This window comes from Octodon degus, unplaced genomic scaffold, assembly GCF_000260255.1.
Source record: "Octodon degus isolate 3935 unplaced genomic scaffold, OctDeg1.0 scaffold00098, whole genome shotgun sequence".
NCBI lineage: Eukaryota > Metazoa > Chordata > Mammalia > Rodentia > Octodontidae > Octodon > Octodon degus.
In genome coordinates this window covers 3,188,838-3,208,768 of record NW_004524674.1, presented here as the reverse complement: position 1 = coordinate 3,208,768, position 19,931 = coordinate 3,188,838, and the positions used below count along the sequence as shown (strand labels likewise).

The 19,931-nt window shown below is 43.8% G+C and overlaps 3 protein-coding genes across 3 annotated transcripts in view; 1 reads left to right on the top strand and 2 right to left on the bottom strand.

Moving 5' to 3' along the window:
• Positions 1 to 153: 153 nt before the first annotated feature.
• Positions 154 to 4,139, bottom strand: C1qbp (complement C1q binding protein). The gene is given in 7 exon segments (XM_004649105.2): positions 154 to 310; positions 437 to 559; positions 797 to 892; positions 1,903 to 1,996; positions 3,133 to 3,283; positions 3,823 to 3,984; positions 3,987 to 4,139. Coding segments are annotated over 7 exon segments (843 nt in total). The 5' UTR covers positions 4,054 to 4,139; the 3' UTR covers positions 154 to 160.
• Positions 4,140 to 8,693: 4,554 nt separating this feature from the next.
• Positions 8,694 to 19,931, bottom strand: part of Dhx33 (DEAH-box helicase 33) — a 23,095-nt gene continuing 11,857 nt past the window's right edge. Inside the window, exons 9-12 of the mRNA XM_004638316.2 lie at positions 17,636 to 17,763; positions 16,807 to 17,010; positions 14,236 to 14,322; positions 8,694 to 9,527 (exon numbers count right to left, since the gene is read on the bottom strand). Coding sequence (XP_004638373.1) covers positions 9,219 to 9,527; positions 14,236 to 14,322; positions 16,807 to 17,010; positions 17,636 to 17,763 — 728 coding nt within the window. The 3' untranslated portion in view covers positions 8,694 to 9,218. The remainder of the gene's footprint in view (positions 9,528 to 14,235; positions 14,323 to 16,806; positions 17,011 to 17,635; positions 17,764 to 19,931) is intronic.
• LOC101580919 (uncharacterized protein C8orf59 homolog) lies at positions 15,690 to 16,093 on the top strand. Its single transcript, XM_012516280.2, has one exon. The coding sequence runs from the start codon at positions 15,750 to 15,752 to the stop codon at positions 16,050 to 16,052; it is 303 nt and encodes a 100-aa protein (XP_012371734.1). The 5' UTR covers positions 15,690 to 15,749; the 3' UTR covers positions 16,053 to 16,093.

Below are 19,931 nucleotides of genomic sequence, written 5' to 3'. Positions count from 1 at the left end.
AAACCCACTAGAAAGAAAATCCTTGAGTGCAACAGCAGTAATTTAAATTTGCTATGTATTTCCCATGATGTTAGGATGATAACCATTGCTAGGTGTAGGCGTCTGGTATCAGGGTAGGTTTTACTCTCTGGCCGCATAAAAATTAAGGTCTTCAGTGTCTCTATTGGCTCTTGATAAAGCTTTTGAGGTCTTCAAGAAAAGTAATGTACTCTTGATGTTCCAGGGCTGTGCTGAGCTCCACCAACTCATCTGCAAAAGTGTTGTCCACCCCTCGGTCGGCCAGGAAGTCCATTAGGTGGTCATATAAGGCCTACAAAGATCATTCAATTACTAACAAAAAAAGACAATCCCTGACACTTAGGAATCAAGCAAACAGTTTCTTTTCTGTCCTCAAAGGAAGAGCCTCCCCTGCAAGGCCATCTCACCCAGCACTCACCCAGTCCAAGGAATCTGTGTTAAGTGTGTAATTAGTATCCTTCCATTCAGAGTCGCCTGTGGCCTGAAAGCTAACTTCCTTGATAGAGAAAATGTCATTTTCAGCTGCCTCCTCTTCTCCAATCTAAGAAACAGAATTTAGGAAAACTAAAGGGAGTTCCAGGCAGGCCAGACTTCTGCAAGGAAAGGCTTTGCAACCTGAAATTCACGAAGTGTAACCTTGTCATCTCCCCCATCCCCTAGCCCCATCTGCCTCCCGTTTTGCCAGGCTAGAGTCTGTAAGTATTTACTGCAGGGGACCAGGAAGGTCCTAGGAGACTCTGTCCTGGGGGTGCCAAAGGACTGATACTCTCCTGCATACCTCGTCCTCTGAATAGTGACAGTCCAGTACAAGAGCCTTCTTGCCATCACTCTTGGTAACTTCTACCACAAAATTGGGAGTTGATGTCAGTTCAGGCTAGGGAAACAAGAAGTCATTATTATATACCAGTGCGGAAGAGATCTGCATCTGAAAAGGTCTCAGATAGGTCAGTGTGTGTGATGGCCACTACTTGGATGTTTCAGTATCTATTTTATAGTCTTATGCTAGTGTTCCTAAGTAAAAATCTTTTAAGTGTTCAGCAGCATCTGTCTTCTGTTTGCATCCTATTTTTCTTTTTTTTAGGGGTCTGCAGGTGTTCAGGGTCTCACTACTAGATCCTACTCATAGTGATCTGCCTGTTTACAGCCTCCCAAGAGCTGGGATTATAGGTGTGCCGCCACACCCAGTCTCATGTGCCATCTCAGCACGCCCTGGGGGCGGGGCCCACACATCAGGCCTGGGGATCGAACCACTGGCCACTGCATCTGCCTGCAGGCGCTTTCATCCACTGAGCTATTTGGCCAGCCCTTATTTCTTTTTTTAAGCTTTAGTCTTTAGTATTAAGTCTGAAGTCCAGCTCCAGCTTTGCTGAGATCTAGACCAGTCCTTTTTTTCTGAGCCTGCTTGTCTACTTGTAGAGAGGTGGCCTGCATTTCTAAAACTTCTTTCCAACTTGGCAGTCCTAGCATTTACCCTTTACCAAGGATCAAAGCCTGGCATACCTGGCCCAGGCTAAGTGACTATCCTACCAATAGCAGCTCTCCCTCTGATGGTGACTCTGGAAGCAGACAGAATCCAAAGGCAGGGAAATGCCAGCATGGGTAGCCAAGACAAATGTACCAGAAAGCTCTGTTCTTTACATTAATGGGGAAATATGGCTGCTCAGATGCTCTGAGGACCCTGTGACCCTCAAGACCGATTGCTTTCCAGGCCAGGTACACTACTTCCTAAAACTTGTTTGAAGACTAAGCACCATAAAAACCACCACAGTAACCAACCTCAGGAAAGATCTCACTTGGCCAAGTGTTAAAAGTCTCTGAAGCCCAGGATGATAGTCTTAAACAGCTGGTATTTATTATGAGCTTTTGACATAGTGAGGCACTCACCTCTTGTTCTTCACTCTTTTGCCCCTCTGAGGACTGCTCCTCAATATCTAGAGTTGGCGGGATGCTATTGTTAATGTTGAAAGTGACAGTGATCCTAGAAAGAGAAATGAAAAAATAGGCAAGGCATACCTTTAATTAATAAATAGGTAAGTTTAGAAGCTTGTTGAAACCTGTCGTTGGTGGCTATCTGCATATCTGAATTATCTGTACAACTTCAAAACAGGCTGGGTGTGGTGGCTCACACCTATAATCCCAGCACTCAGCAGGCTGAGGCAGGAAGATCACCATGAACTCAAGGCCAGCCTAAATTAGAGTTAGAGGGTCTCAAACGGAAACCAACAACACAAGTTGATTCTCTATATCCAATCTGAGAACTTAGCAAGATGAAGTGAGCCTACTATGTGTCACCTAATGGAAGTTAACAGCTCTTCCTGCAGGTACAGCCCAGCGGTAAAGCACTTTTCCTAGTATGTACCAGGCCTTGGCTTCCATCTCCAGCACCAGAAAATACAATTATAGGCTCTGGTCTGTTGCATTTACACCTAGGGTATGTCCACCAGTTCAGTGTCCCAGAACTCACTGCTGTGTGTTCCCTTGTTAGCTTCAGGCCACAGCCAGCTGATACTGCCACCTCTGGTCTTTTCAGGGAACCCTCCATCTATGGAGCAACTGAGAGGCTGCAGGGATGAACATGAGCCCCTTTAAAAACTTTTCGGGCTGGCCAGATAGCTCAGTGGATTAAAGTGCCTGCTTAGGCAGGTGCAGGAACCATGAGTTCCATCCCCGGGGGTCTACTGGGCTGAGGTGCTGGCCCTGAACTTGGGGTGTCCTGAGACAGGGATTGAGACTGGGTGTGGTTGCAATCCCAATCCCAGCATTTGAGAGGCTGAAAAACAGGAAGGATCACTACAAGTCTGATCTGTGTAGTAATACATTAAAAAAATTTTTTTTTCTCCAGCAGATATGGTGGTACATGCCTGTAACCACTGGGGGGGCTGAGGCAGGAAGACTGCCATGAATTCAAGGCCAGAGTTGGAAGCCTAGTATAAAGTGAGCTCAAGGCTAGCCTGAGCTGCATAGCAAGACCCTGTCTCAAAAAGATAAAAACAAACCCACTCTTCCCCAACATATCCAAGCAGAGTATAATCCAAGGCTTTTCTTGATACAACCCATGCCAGTTCCCACAGGGTCATGGATCTGGTCCCCTGGAAACCCCAGACTAGTACTTACTTTTCCCCAGCAACTTTCCGCACTAATTTAGCTTCTGTCCCATCCACTTCCAGTTCCCAGCCCCCAGACATCTTGGGAAGGGACTTATGCTTCTGAATTTTTTTTTCCTCTTTAATTTCATCCGTAAGAAATTCAACAAAAGCTTTGTCTCCTAGAAAGCCCCAGATGATTCAGAAACAAAAGACAATTAGTCTAAAACAAAACAATTACCCAAGTTAACTACAATTAGAAATCTGGACTTAGTTTTTTAATCTCTTGATATATGGCTACTCTGGGGCTTTTGATCCAATCCACATTATAAAGCCTCAGTTTCTTTTTTTTTTGAAAATATGATATTAGTAAAAAGCTAAACTCGATTCTGGACAAGTTATTTCACATAATGAACCCATTGCCACTTTTCACTAAAAGACAAAAAAATTCCCCACTACCTTCTCCCACTTGTCTACGTACTTAAAGCCTTTCCAAAAATCCATTCTCAAGAGACTAAGAATAAAGGTGCACCCTGGACCTTAATTTTACCCCCCTCTCTCTACCCCGAAATCAAGATCTTTGGTGGATGCGAGAGAAGTAGGAACGCGATCGCGAGGGCTCAACCTGCCGGTTGCCAAAAGTCTCGGGCCCTGGGATTTTTTCCGGAGAGTTCTCTCCCCGTCCTCCTCTCTACACACACCCGGGCCGTGCAAAGCTCACCTTCGGTGTGCAGCGCTCCGAGGCCGCAGCCGCAGGCGCATGGCCCGGTAGGCTGCAAGAGGCCGGGTTGGCGCGGCGACCCTGCGCTCACCGACAGCAGCCCGAAGAGCCGCGGGCTTGGCCGGGGCGCCGGCTGCAGCAGCTGCCTGAGCTGCGGGGTCGCGCAGTGACGCGGAGGCCTGTGACAGCGGTGCCCAGGGCGTGGGGCAGGCGGCGCAACAGGGGGAACATCGCAAAGGCGGGTACCGCAGAGATGCACACGTGCCAGTGCAAAGAACAACCAGGACCTAGACACCCGTGACCTACAGCGCCGGAAGCCCCGCCTTCGACCAGGAAGCGCTTCGGTGCTGACGCGTAGAAGCCGGAAGGCACCGCGGTGGGATCCGCGCCCTCTGCTGGAGGCCTCCGGCACAGCCCGTGGGGAAGCCTCCAGTCCCTCTACTGCCTTCAGTTAAGTGTGTGCCGTGGTCTGTTAATTCTCTCCAATAGCGCTTTACGTATTGCGTTTTCCACAAACTGTTCTCATACTCTAGGCTTTCTGACTGCGTGGAATGCATTCTTGCCGCCTCCCACTCCTCCCAGACCAGACTTCAGGGTTTCTTCCCGTGGAAGGAGCTCAGGTGAGTGCGCTTTTTTCCCTTCGACACAAGCCTCCTTGGCATAGGTAGTTTATGTGGCAGCCTCCCTGCACCAGTGCCAAATTGTGACATTCAGTCATGGCACCCTTTTTGGCGGAACCGGGGATTGAACTCAGGCCCTTGTGCTTGCCAAGCAAGCGCTTATTCTACTGAGCTATCTCCCCGGTCCCTTTGCATACAAAGTCTGATGAACATCATTTCCCCAGGGGGCAAGAGGCTCTAGTTTATGTCTGATTTGGGTTAAGAATAAGCAATCCTGTCTGTGCAAGATACACAGGATATATAAGCTACCAACAAAGTATGGCTTACCAAATTAGCAGTGACAGAACAATACTGAACAGTTCCTAAACTGCTTTGTGTGAATAAAGGAGACCCAACAAAGAAGCATACAGGATTCACTTTTATGGATTTGATAAGTGCAAATTTCAGCATTACATCCAAGAGCAGATGTTTACAGAGTTGTCTGAATTTAGACCAGACTCAAAATACAACATAAACCCCTATCAATTTTTTCTCCATTTTCTGCAAATATCAAATACAGTACAATAAAATTGTTTCCTCCCACGTGCAGCGTTTATTAGTACTATTTTTTTTTAACGTATTTAGTTGTTACAGAGTCTCACTATCCAGCTCAGACTCATCCTATTTTCAGCCTCCCCAGCGCTGGAATTACAGGTGCGCACCACCACGCCCAGATATTCAAACAACCACCTTTTAGGTGCATGGCCACAGATCCAGATGGCTGGACTGGCTGGATTTGTACCACAGTAAACAAGCTGTTTTACACACAAAGCAAAGACTTGCCCCCATTTTGGCTTCTCTTTTCATCTAGCAGAGCAGCAGCAATAAGGACTGTCGCCCAGGCCCTGGTGGTGTTCACAGCCCTTCCCTCTGCAATGAAATGAGGGTCACTCCTTCCCTCTGCAATGAAATGAGGGTCAATGAAATGAGTGTCTCACACTCAGCAATTACTGGCACTGAAGACAAACACCCTGGGGAGGCATGTGGAGTTGCTTGGAGTGTACCTGTTCAAAGCTGCTCATGGGAGCTAGTGATTCACACAGATACAGATTTTATAGGTGGGAAAAGAGGTATCACATCATTAGAGATTTTATTAATTGAAAAAGAAGAGCTTAAGATTGTATTGCAATATTATTGTTAAACATCTAAAACCTTTAAATAAGTTTAGAGTGTACTAACCCCTAAAGCTCAATAAAATAACCACTTATTTCACTGTAGTCATATGTGGAATCAGAATGGGTTTTCCATCTGATTTAATCCCTGAGCAGCCATGTTAAAAATCTACTTGTCAAAAGGCTTAATAAAAAACTAAGTACTATATTAAAATTCTACAATGTTACAGTGATAAACATTTCTATACAGAAATATTAAAGCTACTTAGAAGCTGCTTACATTCTTTACTTCTCAGAGAAGAATACACATATGCTTCCAAAAACTGTCCAGGTACTGAAATTGGACATAAATTACCCCCAAGTTTTCCTTGACCTAGAGAAGACTTTTAACAAATTTGTTGAGGAACACAAGGAAAATTACTAATTATTGAGGACCAAATAGCCCAACTCCAATTTTTTTTAACCAGCATGATGAATATTCTATTAAAAATACAAAATTTTCTTTTAACAAGTCAGGCTACACATCTTTGCCTCTTATAACGAATAAGAAAAATATACTTAAAATGAAAAACTTTCTGGAGAACTTTTTAGAAAGTTAGTAATGGTAAGAATAAACTGGTCTTAAAGTTCAAGGATTTCATAAGATGTACAGGATCTGTCAAATCCCATTTAGCCTAAATGTACCTATATCTAACAGAAATAAATCTTAAGTGCCCAGACAACCCTACACACTAGCTAAAAATATGTATGTTCGAGACCACTGCTAGTGCTTATGAAGACTGGCTCAGACTTAACACAACTACAGACCAACGAGACCCACTGTAGAAAGGTTGTCAGGTCACTACCTCCAAGAACTTGCTGGACCCTACATGAAGACCATTGAGAACACCCATTTTTTGTTTGTTTTTGAGACAGTCCCACTATGTGGCTCATGCTGGCCTTTATCTCACTGTGTAGTCCAAGGCTGGCCTGGAATTCATGGTGATCTTCCTGCTTCACCCTCTATAGAGTGCTGGGATTATAGGCATGTGCTACTACACCCAGATTCTGTATATGTACATTTGTCTTTTTTTTTTTTTAAAACAGCATCTCACTATTAAGTTCAGACTGTATATGAACTCATAACCCTCCTGCCACAGCCTCCAGAGTGCTGGGATTACAGGCATGTGCTCTACCATCACACAATTCATTTATAGTTGGACTAAATGAGCACAATAATAAGGTAAAATCTTACTTTTTTTTTAGTTCCAAAGACTAAGGGAGGGGCTGGGGAGATGGCTCAGTAGAATAAGTGCTTGCCTGGCAAGTGCAAGGACCTGAGTCCAATCCCCGGTTCTGCAAAAAAAAAAAAAAAAAAAACTAAGGGGAAAGGCCATTTATTTTTGATAACTAACTAGCTCATAAGACCCTATAGTATATTTTCCCAACAGGAAGTGACAAAAAGAATTAGGGAAGTGGCTGGTACAGGTAGGAAAAGGCAAATCCAAACTGTCCCTATGCATCTATGAAGGAGAAAAGACTGCAGAAAATCAGTAAGATCTAAGATGTTAAAGACCAGCTGTGGTGGATGAGATGAGCCCATGCTCTTGAATTTTCAGGGATCATGTATCTCTCTACTTTCCTCTCCTTCTGCCAACAAGCTCTAGCCAGTAGCCTCGCCCAAGGGGAAACAGTTGAAATGAAGCATGAAATCATCCCTCACGCACATATTTCCCTAAATACCCAGCTAACGAAAAAATGACAACTGGGTTTGGAGGAGGCCATCACATGAAAAGGTTAGTTTCCCACGTCTATCCCTGTTATGATTCAGAAGGCACAAATCACCCTTCACCCAGGAAACACACATTCCTGAAAGCATCCATCACAGAGGCCCCCAGGACCAAGAGCTCCCTTACTGATCGCTCTCTGGGGATCCACGGAGGTCTGCACCCTACACACAAGGTTCAGTAGGATAGGACAGCCATCCCTGGGGACAGGAGACAGTTGCCCCTCTCCTCTGAAATGTCTGCAAGTTAATGTCTTCTGTTTTAAAGCTTCATACAGGTAGACATTAAAAGAATCAAGGGGACCATACTCAAGTGAAATAACTGGACACCTAATGTTTTAAGTACCATATTATTTCTTGCGTATAAGAAATAAAAAATGTAAATAAGGACCAAAATGTATAATAGATACTGGGAAATAGGGAGAAAATGTTCAAATGAGAAGGGGAACAAGGGAGGAGGGAGGGGGAAAGAAGGGACAAAAAGGAACAAAAGGGAAAAATGGAAACAAAGCCTTTGTAAATAAGTAGAGGAAGAGGGCTTGAAGGGAGGGGAGAGGAATGGCGGAAAAGCAGCAGCAAGGTATGTCATGTACAGATACAAATTCTCTATGATGCATGCTATCATTTTGTGTATCTAAAATGTAGAAATAAAAAAAAATGTAGCAATAAAATTTTTAAAAAATAGAGCTAAGCATGTGGCATAGTGGTAGAGCAGAGAGCAGCTGCCAGACACACAAGACCCTAGGTGCAACCCCTGGTCCCATCACCACCACAAAAAAAAAAAAAAAAAAAAAAAAAAGTAAAGTAAAATCAAGAACAACATCCAAGTTCTGAGACTTTTATGGCCCCCTTCTAGAAAATCTCGTCATATGAACTTTTGTTTTTGTATTTTTAGGGAAGGGTCTATAGGGTGGTCAGGGTCTTGCTGCGTAGATCGAACTCGTAGTGATCCACCTGTTTACAGCCTCCCAAGAGCTGAGATTACAGGTGTGTGCCACTACGCCCAGTCTCAATTGCCATCTCGGTGCACTCTTTTTTTTTTCTCTGAATGCCCTCAGGCGTGGTTTGGCTGGCTGGAGTGTTGTGGGAATCGAACTACAGCAACCTGAGGCTGACAGCTTTGTGGAAGCAGCCTCAGTGCACTCTTGGTGGGGGGGGGCATGACAGTCCTGGGGACTGGACCCCGGCCCCTGCACCTTTAATCTGCTAAGCTATTTGGCTGGCCCTCAGATTTTTTTTTTTTTAATTTTTTTTGTCTTTTTGAGACAATGTTTCACTATGCAATTCAGCAATTCGAGTTGGCCTTAAACTTACTTTGTAGCCCAGACTGGTCTCAGCCTCCTAGTGATCCTCCTGCCTCAGCTTCCCCAGTGCTGGGACTATAGGCTTGCACCACCATGTCCAACTGAACTTAGATTTTGTTACAGTACTCAATTTAGATTACCGTGTGGAAAGCAAGGATATGACACATGACTCAAAATTCACCTATGTCTCTCCTATGCCAGGCAAAGCTCTGCGGACTTTCCCATTCATGTTCTCTAGACTTCCTGGGCCCAGTGTTATGATTTATATCCCCCATTTGGCAGGTGGGAAAAATAAGACTCAGAAATTAACTGTGACCCAGTCACCCAGGAAGAACCAGAAGTATAACTCTATAAAGTCTCCAAGGTATAAATGATAATGTACACATCTACACAGTTCAAAATGCGGAGTTGAAGGAAAGACGTTTTCAGGCTCCTGGAAGTCAGCACATTTAGCTGCAGGGATACTTGCAGCTTTTCCAGGTGCTGACCTGGCAGCTATGGGGACAGCTACGGTTCAGGCTGCAGTCACAGCCATCCAGCGGCTTTCTGGGATGCCTCAGCTCCTGGCAGTTTTTAGCTTTCTCCGGAAGTACTCTGGGGCAGCTTCATAGAGCCACTCAGCGTCCACCACGCAGAGGTCCCGCATGTAGCACTTGTTGGTGTGGAGCAGCTCAGTGTACACCACACAGGCTGGCTTGCAGTGGAAGAGGACAGACGAGGGGTGGATGGCCACTGGCTGGTGGGCGTCTGTGGTGGCATAGGTGCCATCAGGCTGCAGCTCAGCAGTGCTCATGAAGAGGCTATGAGCCAGGCAACGGCGGATGCTCTCCGTATCTCCTCTCGATGACACGATTGGCATTGACATCTGTTTCAGGAGAAAGTGAGAATGCGGGAAGACCCTGAACATAAATACTGCTTAGCACCACACAGTGTTAGAACAAGTGGACCTAGAAGGCAGCCCACACTGCCAGCCTGGCAAAGTAGATTCTGACCTTCAATTACCTCTGGTACTAGCATGGGTGGGGATAAAGGTGCAATGGGCAGATGGAACCAGGAAAATATCTGCCTGGGAGGGAGGTATTTACACAAGCTAGCAGACCACAGGCAGGCTGGGCAACACACACCCTCACCTAAACATCCTTCCTTGGAAGAAAAACCCTTCTCCTCTCATTGTGACCTCTGCATCATTTCCTCAGTCTACATTCCCTCGTATGCTATGGAAAAAATTAACCTTCTCAAAGCAGAACACAAACCATCCATCCTCCCAAGACCTTCAATGCCTTTAATGCTCTTGTGAAATGATGCAAATTTTACAAACTGAAACCAGGAATGAGGCATCACAAGTGAGCCCCCTTCGCCTGTTTCCCTCCTAGCTGTCTTCTGTGGGCATCCTACAGTCCCCCCTAAACAACTGTCTTTTCTTCTCCAGTCCGGTGTAGTGATTCCCATCTCTGGCTTGCCACACTCACTGCTCCTAGTAGAATGCTCCTCATCTCTGAAGTGGCAAGGGTAGTGTCCTTGCCCTATGCTCTTGCAGAGTAAGGCACAGGACCTTACATCACTGGCTACAGTGCAACAGAACAGAGGTGGGCCAGCTACCCATGTGGGTGAATAGCTCTCCTCAAGGTGTTTAGGTAAAAAGTGGGCAACCTAATTACTCTGTGCCATGCTTTCAAGTGGAAATGCCAGGAAAGCAACTGTGCGCACATGGAGGCAGACGACGCAGAAGACGGAAGTATGCACACGGCGGTCAGGATGAGAAGTCCAGCAGGTCTAGAGAAAGTATCTTAGCTCTAGAGTGCTTTTTCTAGTCACTCCAGTGGAATGTGTGACTCTATTACCTGTTCATAAACTCCAACAGACACCTCTTTATCCTTAAAACAATCCCCAGTTCTTCCTTTCCAGTAACGGAAGGGCTTTTATTTTTGTATTTTTATTTGTTTATTTTTGTTTCTTTTCTTTATCTCCTCTGTCACAACGTAGCAGATGGGCAAGCTCAGTAGTAAAGCACTTGAGGGCATGCAGGAGGCACTAAGTTCTATCCCTAGTACCAAAATTATAGAAAAGAAAAGAAAAAAGTGGCTCACTTGCCACCACTTTCAGAAAGCCCCAGAGACCAACTGGTGGGCTCTCCCTCCAGACTACCAATTCTGCCATGTATGATTTGGTACGAACTGCCTCTCTCTCCTTCTAGTACAGGTGACTGAACCCAAGAGTGCTCTACTTCTGAGAAACATTCTCTAATTTTTAATTTTTTATGATGAAACAGTCTTGCTAAGTTGCACAGACTTGAACTTGCCAACTGACTACCTTAGCCACTCTCAATACTAGGATTACAAGCATGTGCCACAACACCCACATAGGATAAATTAGTTATTCCTCACTTAATGACCTAGCTATTTTTTTTTTTTCCTCCGTAGAACCGGAGATTGAACTCAGGCCCTTGCGCTTGCCAGGGAAGCGCTTAGTCTATTGAGCCATCTCCCCAGCCCCATGACCTGCCTATTTAATGACTGTTTGGATTTGCAATCTTATTTTTTGTACAGTTTTGTACATATTGTTTATAAAGCCTGTTTTTTGTACATTACAACTTGTTTATACAGTACTGTAATTTTTGCTAACTGTACTGTACACAACAGTTGTTTTATGTTCTGTTACATATTCCAGCACAGCCAGGCCAGGAGATAGTTCTGTGGCATAAGTGCTTGCCTGGCAAGCTCAAGCTTCTGAGTTCAGTCCCCCGTACCAAAAAAATAAAAAACATATTATGGCAGTAGGAGTTATGCAAATAAAAGCAAAGTTATCAAGTTGGAGTTTCCCTTCACCATTTGTTCTGAATATTGTAAATAAACTATACATAATTCCTGAGTGACCAATTCATTTAATGACCTAGTTGCAAGAAAAAAGCCTCATCATTAAATAAGGAATGACTATACGTAAGTAACCTAATATTAGTTTAAGCTTAAAAAAAAAAAGGGCCTGCCCATTAGCTCAGGTGTTTAAGTGCCTGCTGAAACAGAGCAGTCAGGCTCAGGATGCTGTGGTTTGATCCCCTCAGCCGAACCAAACCTGCCCTGAAGGCATCCTGAGCAGCTCAAAAAAAAAAAAAAAAAAAAGACAAGGAGTCATTATGTAGTACAGTCTGGCTTTCATCTCATGGAGACTGTATCCTCCTGTCTCAGCCTTCTCAGTGCTGCAAGTATAGGCATGTGCCACCATGCCTAGCCTCATTTGTAAAATGAGAATAATAGCAGAATCAAATGAATCAAATAGCAGAATCAAATCAAATTATGGAGCAAATGAGGATTTTTAAATAACAATCTCATGAAAGGTGTTTACAACAGTATCTGAATATATCCTTCATAAATGATAATGGTCATAATTATCATTGTCCCCTTGTATGTCACATTATTCTTCTACATTGCATCTTAGGACTCAATTGTAGGCAGTTTGCAAAACCCAAGGACCCTTAATGCCTGCCATATAAAAAGAGGCACTGTGGGCCTCTATGTCCAGAACTAATACAGAAGCACCATTTATACTGTCAATCACAAGTAGAGAAAACTCAAGAAACTGACAGATAGACCAACAGGAAAATTATTCAAGCACAAATGGAATTTGGACAAATATATAGGATATGGGTTACAAACAGGGTACTAAGAGAAGAAACAGTTGTGGTGCTACTAATAGTGATGGTGGGAATCACACACGGGCTCCTAGGATCATGGCACAGTCTGCACTGAGGATACTGTCTCAGAAGAGACCTTATACATAGAGACATTCACCCCAGAGCTGTTTACAATGGAAAACATTCAGACACATCTCAGTGCTTGGACAGCATGAGAATGCTCACATAAATCAATCCCCACTTTTTATGTCAATGTGAAGTGTCACACAACCATGAAATAGACCAGGACAGGGCTTTAAAATATGTACTCTCTGTGCTGTGGGAGTATGTGTAAGAGGATGGTCATTATAGTATAACCTACATGGTCTCTGTTATGGTTTGTGTCTAGGTGTCCCCCAAAGCCTCATGCGGTCTTGAGGCAGCTTCTGGAGTTTGTGATGGATTATTGTTGGTGTGGATGCTACACCTGCCCTGGGGCAGGTAATGTGCATTACAATGTAAGGAGGGGAGAGAAGCAGGCTGCTTGAGCTGCTGCTACTCCTCTTGAGCTCTCTTTTGCTCTTTGCCGCAGCCATGAAAGGTTGCTCTCTGCCTTGTGCGCTCTGCTTTGGAGCCAGCTAAATATGGACTTAAACCTCCGGTAACTGTGAGCTAAATAAACCTTTCCTTCCTTCATTTTGGGTGTCGGGTATATGTCCCAGCAACGAGAGAAGAATAACTAAGACAGTCTCCATAGGGCTTAGTTAAGAAATTGTAATAAAGGGATGGCAAGATAGCTCATCAGTGGAATACGCGCTTGCTTAGGCAAGCGCAGGGACCGGGGTTGGATGCCCAGCACCACATGCCGTGTCTGCCCTGCCTCCAGGCACACTATATCAAATACATTAATAAAAAAAAGTAATAAATACAAGATGCTATCAAGTCATGAAAAGGAATGAGACAGACATACAGACAAAGACATCTCAGATATACTAAGTAGTCAAGAAGTGTATCAGGTGGAAAAAAGCATGTTGCAGTGCAATACATACCATATTTGTCTTTAAAGAAGAATTTCATACAGACATCCAGGTGTACACAGATGGTGGAAGACAAGAGACTTCTAAGTTTTCTGCATATAAACTGCTCTGTATTATGTCAGTATTTAGTAATGTATTACTTTTTTATGTATTTAGTACAGGGTCTACAGGGTCTCGCTATACAGACTGAACTCATAGTGATCCTCCTGTTTTCAGCCTTCCAAGCGCTGGGATTATAGGCACACACCACCAGTCTCAGCTATACTCTCAGCATGCCCTGGGGGTGGGGCAGGCACAGCATGCTGGGGATTGAACCCCAGTCTCTGTGTCTGCCCAAGCAGGCTCTTTAGTCCACTGAACTATCTGGCTGGCCCTTTTTTTGGGGGGGAGGGGGCAGCTCAGCCCACCCTGGGGGTGGGGCTGGCATGGCATGTGGTGCTGGGGATTGAACTGCGGTCCTTGAATGCTTGTCTAAGCTTACCTAAGCGGGCACTTTAGACCGCCTGTCTCGAGCTATCTTGCCAGTCCAGTAATGCATTACTTTTGTGATTTGAAGAAAATAACAAAGATACTGTAAATTCACAAAAGGCTTGGCAAGTATTCTAAGGAAAAATTCTAATGACACTGGAAAATGCTTTTGAAATACACAAAACTGATGTGAGCACTGAAAAAAAAAGTTTATAAAATTGAATATAAATTGTATATACAATTCTTGTAATTGTACAAAATGAAATTAAAAAACAAAAATGGGCTATTAGGAAATAGACCAAAATAGTAAAGAGGTAAAATGAAGGATATTTTTTACTTTCTTAGTTTTAAATTTTTCTATGAGAGTTCCTTTTATGATCACTAGTAATGAATAATCTAAAATTTTTCCACTAGAAAAGTGTTAGTTTCATTCCCTGAAGAACAGGAGAGGCAAACAGTACCTTTAAGCAGATCTCCCTCAGCTGTGCTCGTACTTCAGCTACTAGCATCATATTCTTGCTATTGACGAAGTTCTCTTTGCACCAGTCCTGCACAGGAAAAAGAGATGCCGTAATCCTCTCATTTCTATGCAAATAACAGGATACTAATATCCTCATATTCTTAGCATATAATGTGGGTGGGCATGAGGCAGAAGCATACTTTTGCTGAAGGGGCCACATGGCAACAGGACAGTACTCAGTAAGGGGAGGAAGGACTCAGTGCTTTCACTCTGTCAACAGCATTTTATTGCTTAAAAATAAATTGAGGGGTTGGGATGTAGCTCAGTAGTAGAGCTCTATGATACAGGGCGTGAAAGGCCCTGGGTTCAATCTAGAGGAGAAAGGGGGGAAGGGAGAGGGAAGAAGGGAGAAGGGAGAGGGGAGAGGGGAGAGGGGAGAGGGGGAGAGAGAGAGAGAGAGACAGTTTGACTTTTTTTTTTCTTTTGAACTTGGGAATTTATGTTTTCCAGGCAGGTGCTGTGCACTGAGCTATATTCCTAGCCCTAGAGAGAGGTCAATATAGCAAAAAGTTTATAAAGGCTAAAACCAGGTAGTGGCAGTTTTTAAATTAAAGCAACTACTATGGTACAATCATATTAGAATATGGGAGGATCGGGGCTGGTGAGATGGCTCAGTGGTCTAAAGCACCTACTTAGAACAAGCTTAGCAAAGCACAGGACCGCGGTTCAATCCCCCAGCACCACATGCCAGCCCGCCCCGCCCCCTGGTGGGCTGAGCTGGCCACACACACACACACACACACACACACACAAAATAAAAAAAAAATAAAAAAAATAAAAGAATATGGGAGGATATATTATCATTTCCCATCTTTGATTAAAGAACTGAACTATACCAGCAAAAACGGCTGTTGACAAAGTGTGGGCAGGTAAGTACTCATCTTGTGGCTGCTATGGATAAATGTTATGCAAGATTTCATCTGTTAAAATTTAATCTTCATTATGTTTTTTTATTTGTGTCTTTCTGAGACAAGGTTTTGCTATGTAGTTCAGACTGGCCTTGAACTTACAGTATAGTCCAGGCTGCCTCAAACTTTTATTGTGCCTCTTGCCTCCTGAATGCTGGGATTACAGGCATGCACCACCACATCCCACTTTAATCTTCCTGGTGAAGTACTAAAAGGTAGAAATTTAGTCTAAGTAAGGTGTTTAGTGGTGGGAACTTTGGAAAAGAATTAGCTTTAGATAAGGTCATTAGAGTGGAGTCCTCATCATTAAATTTCAGTGGTTTTCTTAGGAGAGTGGTCAGGCACACATATACATACACACATGCACACACATTCCTTGTCTTGCTGTGTGTGGTCTTCAGCACCACTCAGGGCTCTGCTACAAGAAGGCCATTACTAAATAAAGCCTGCAGATTTTGCACCTCCAAAATTGTGTGCCAAGCTGGGCTGTGAGCATGCAGATGGTGTCCCCTGGAGCTCGAGCAGCTGCACGCGGATATCAAAGACAATGGCCAAGAATAAATTAAGAGGGCAGAAGTCCAAGAATGTATTTCACATAGCCAGCCAAAAAATCTTTAAGTCCAAAACCAAAGCAAAACCAGTTACCACTAATCTTAAGAAGATAAACATTGTGAATGATGAAAAAGTACGCAGAATGAATAAAGCTTTTGTAAACATTCAGAAGGAACTCGCACACTTCTCTAAAAGGCTGACTCCTGAACCTCCTAAGAAAGAGCTGATTAATCAACCACATCATGAAAATGAACCAGTTAATGTTGATGAAGCTACAAGTTTAATGGCTCAATTGTAATATGGTGGAGAGATTTATCAAATTAAAAAACAAACTCAATGAAAAAAAAAAATTGTGTGCCAAGGTAGGTGTGGTGACAGATGCCTGGCAGAGGTAGGAGAATTACTGTGAGTTCAAGACTAGCCTAGAGTACATAGTGAGTTTAAGGCCAGCCTGAACTCTATAGCAAGACCTGATTTCAAAAACCTGAGCCATGTGTGGTGGTACATGCCTGTAATCCCAGCTCTCAGGAGGCTGAGGCAGGAAGATCACCATGAGTTCAAGGCCAATCTGCACTATATAATAAGACAGTGTCTCAAAAAACCAAAAACAAACTATAAACCAAAATAAATCCCTTTTCTTTGTAAAGTAGACTGCCTCAGGTATTTCATTATAATAACAAGAAACAGACTAATACACTAGCTAAGAAGTTCAGTGACCAAATACTTACTAACCTGTCCACATCAAGTATGAGTTAAACACAAGCAGAACAAAGGCCAGAACTACATTTGCTTTCTGGTGTCTTCCAGTACTCAGATACTTCTGAAATGACATCTGACATTCTTTCTATGGTTCTTTAGATGATTTGGATGAAAAGGATAGGTGCACTTAAAAATACATGCCTGAACCGGGCATACTGGCATATGACTTAAATCTTAGCACTGGAGGCTGAGATAGGAGTGTCACTGTGAATGCATGACCAGCCTGGGCTACAGACAAAATACATGCTTGAAAGAAAGCAATCATTTGAGAAAAGGAATAAGACAGGGCTCACCTTGTTTCCACCTATGTTTTTGAAGGTCCGATAGATATTGAGCAAAGTAACGTGATCCCCCTCACTGGAAATGAACTTCTTCCTGACGTTCTGTACTTCATCCCGCCGGGCAGGGGGATTGTAGAGAACACTGTCCACGGACAGCAAGGAAACAATAGTCAGAATCTCCTCTGTGCAATGGAATTTGGGAGATAGGAGGATGGTCTGAAAATCAAAATTAAAGGAATGTGTAAACCAAGTTTTCTCCTGGCTTCAGAATATAGCACTTTTACAGCTTTCTAAAGAGTGAAAGGGCATGTGTCTCTAAAATCATTACTTTTTAAAAATTTATCTTTTATTGGAGACACACGTATATATATAATGATCACAAAGGGAATTTGTACTCCATACATTATATATCTTGCTCCCCCCATTCCCCTCTGCTCTTATCAACCTCTTTTCCTCTACTTATCGGTAAAACCATGACTTCACATGCCATTGTGATTTTACTTTTTTGGTAAGACAGACGTCTGCCTTCCCCAGAGGCTTCCTGTGCCTGTGGGCAGGACCCATGATTTATTTTTTTTATTTTTATTTTTTCCCGGAACCGGGGATTGAACTCAGATCCTTGCGCTTGCCAGGGAAGCGCTTATTCCACTGAGCCATCTCCCCGGCTCTAGGACCCATGATTTATTACTGAACCCCACACACAACATAAATTAGTGTTACACACAAAGCAGGGGCTGCTAAGTACTTAGAACAACGAATTAGTCTAGATGCCCCGGACACAGATGTTCACTTGGGGCAGCTAAACTGTATAAAAGGGGACTGAGGAGAAGGTATCATTTACTTTGGCAAATTTGGGTTCTAAAGGAAATGCTGCCATCTTTCTTCCAATTGGAGTCAGGGTCAGCTGGTCATCCTTATGTTCAAGAGCACCTAACAGGTCCAGCTGGGCAATGGCCGCCTGAATGTGATCTAAAGAAAGAGCCAAAAAGGAGCCAAAAATGTAAAACACAAAGGAGTTGTAGCTAGTTCAGTATTCCTGAGTTTTTGATAATTCTACAGCAAATACCAGCAAAGGCCACTCTTACCCTGGCCCTGACACGCTTGTCAAAAAGCTATTAATGACACCACTAAAAAAGAATAAGAGCTGGGCACAGTAGCACACACTTGTAATCCTAGTACTTAGGAGGCTGAGGCAGGAGGATCCAAGACCCAAGTCCCAAGCCCCACATGGGCAGCTTATTGAGACCCTGCCTCAAAATAAAAAACAATGGGCTGGTGAGACAGCTTAGTGGACTAAGCGCCTATGTAGGTAAGTGCAAGGACTGGGGTTTGATCCCCCATACCATATGCTGCGCCGGCCACCAAAACCAGGTGTGGTGGTACACACCTGTAATCCCAGTGCTGGGGAGGCAAAAAATGGGAGGATCATTATGAGTCTGAGCTGCATAGTGAGACCCTGTTCCAAATACATAAAAGTAAATAAATAACAACAACAAAAGAGCTGAGGAGAAGGTAGCACAATGTGAAAGTCCTAACTTGAATCCTCATTACTGCAAAAAAGAAAAACAAGGAGAAAGAATTATAAAGAAGATATGCATAAGTAGTTAGCCTGAAGGAGTAGGCAGGAAGCAAGGTTGGCTAGGCAGAGGACCTAGGATGTTTCCATGTGTTACAGTTTGTGTCTAGATGATTCCCCAAAGCATTGTGTGGTCATAGGGTTTTTTGGGGGATGGCCGAATTTTGAGGATGTGATTCATTCGTAGTGTAATGTTGGGCTGAAGGATAGAGGATTGTTAAGTCAGTCCACTAGCTGGATTGGCACCACCCTAATTCTGGCAGACTGGATAAAGGATAGAAGGAGGTCTCTGTTTCTCTCCCTATGCCTGCCTCCCCAGTTCGCCATTGCTTTTGCTGCCTTCTGCTGCCACGAACTGTTGCCCATTTGCCATGCCACTGTGCCTTGAAGCCAGCCCATTATGGACTGAGACCTCTACAAATTGTGAGCTAAACAAACCCTTTCCCCTTTAACTTTGGGTGCTGGTATTAACTTGGGTGTCAGCAATGAGAAAAAGTAATTAAATCACCATGGAACTGGTAATAAATACAAAGATGCTGCTTTTTCCTTTCTCTCTATTTTGGTATAGGGAATCAAACTCAGGACCTTGCATTTGCCAGGCAGGCACTTATGCCACTGAGCTATAGCCTCAGCCCTGATACACTGGCTCTATAACTCCTTGTACCTTACATATCATTATTCCTTTGTAGGAGTTAAGTAATAAAAAGAAAAATATCAAGTGTAGATCAATGCTCAGCATATATTGCTTTTTGTGTTTTAGGAAACCATATGTAGGGCTAGGGGCCGGGGAGATGGGTCAGAATAAGCCCTTCCCTGGCAAGCACAAGGGCCTGAGTTCAATCCCCGGTTCCACCAAAAGAAAAAAAAAAACAAAAAAACAAAAAACCCCCATATGTAGGGTCCAGCCAAATAGCTCAGCAGATTAAAGTGCCTGCAAACAGACGTAGGGGCCGGGAGTTCAATCCCCAGGCCTGATGTGCCGGCCCCGCCCCTGGGGTGCACTGAGACTGTAGTTGAGACTGGACGTGGTGGTGTGTGCTATTGCAATTGAGACTGGACGTGGTGGTGTGCGCCTGTAATCCCAGCTGTTGGGAGGCTGTAAACAGGCGGATCACTATGAGTCCCATCTAGTAGTGAGACCCTGAACACCCTGTGGACCCCTCCCTAAAACAGAAAAAAAAAAAAAAGGAAACCATATGTACATGGATATGCACATATTTTCTCTAGAAGACAACCAGAAAATGGTAAAAGTGAGTGTTCCACAGGAGAAAATTAAATCTGAAGACAGACTGGGACCCTTATATACCCAGTACAGGTTTATTTTATCGCCCCTTTATTTCTGTCCCTCTTTCTTTAACAGTTGTATCTCTGGGAGGCTGAGGCAAGAGAGTCACAACTTCAACACTAACCTAGGCAACTTAGTGAGACCCTGTCTCAGTGTTAAAAAAAAGGGGGGGTGCGTTTCTCAGGGCAAGGGCCCTAGATTCAATCCCTGGTACTAAAACAAAAAACAACAACAAAAGTATATTAGTAAAAGACCAAGTGCCAAAGCTATTATTAT

Excerpts from the sequence above, each read along its gene's own strand:
- LOC101580919 (XM_012516280.2), top strand. The coding sequence starts at position 15,750 with ATGGCCAAGAATAAATTAAGAGGGCAGAAGTCCAAGAATGTATTTCAC.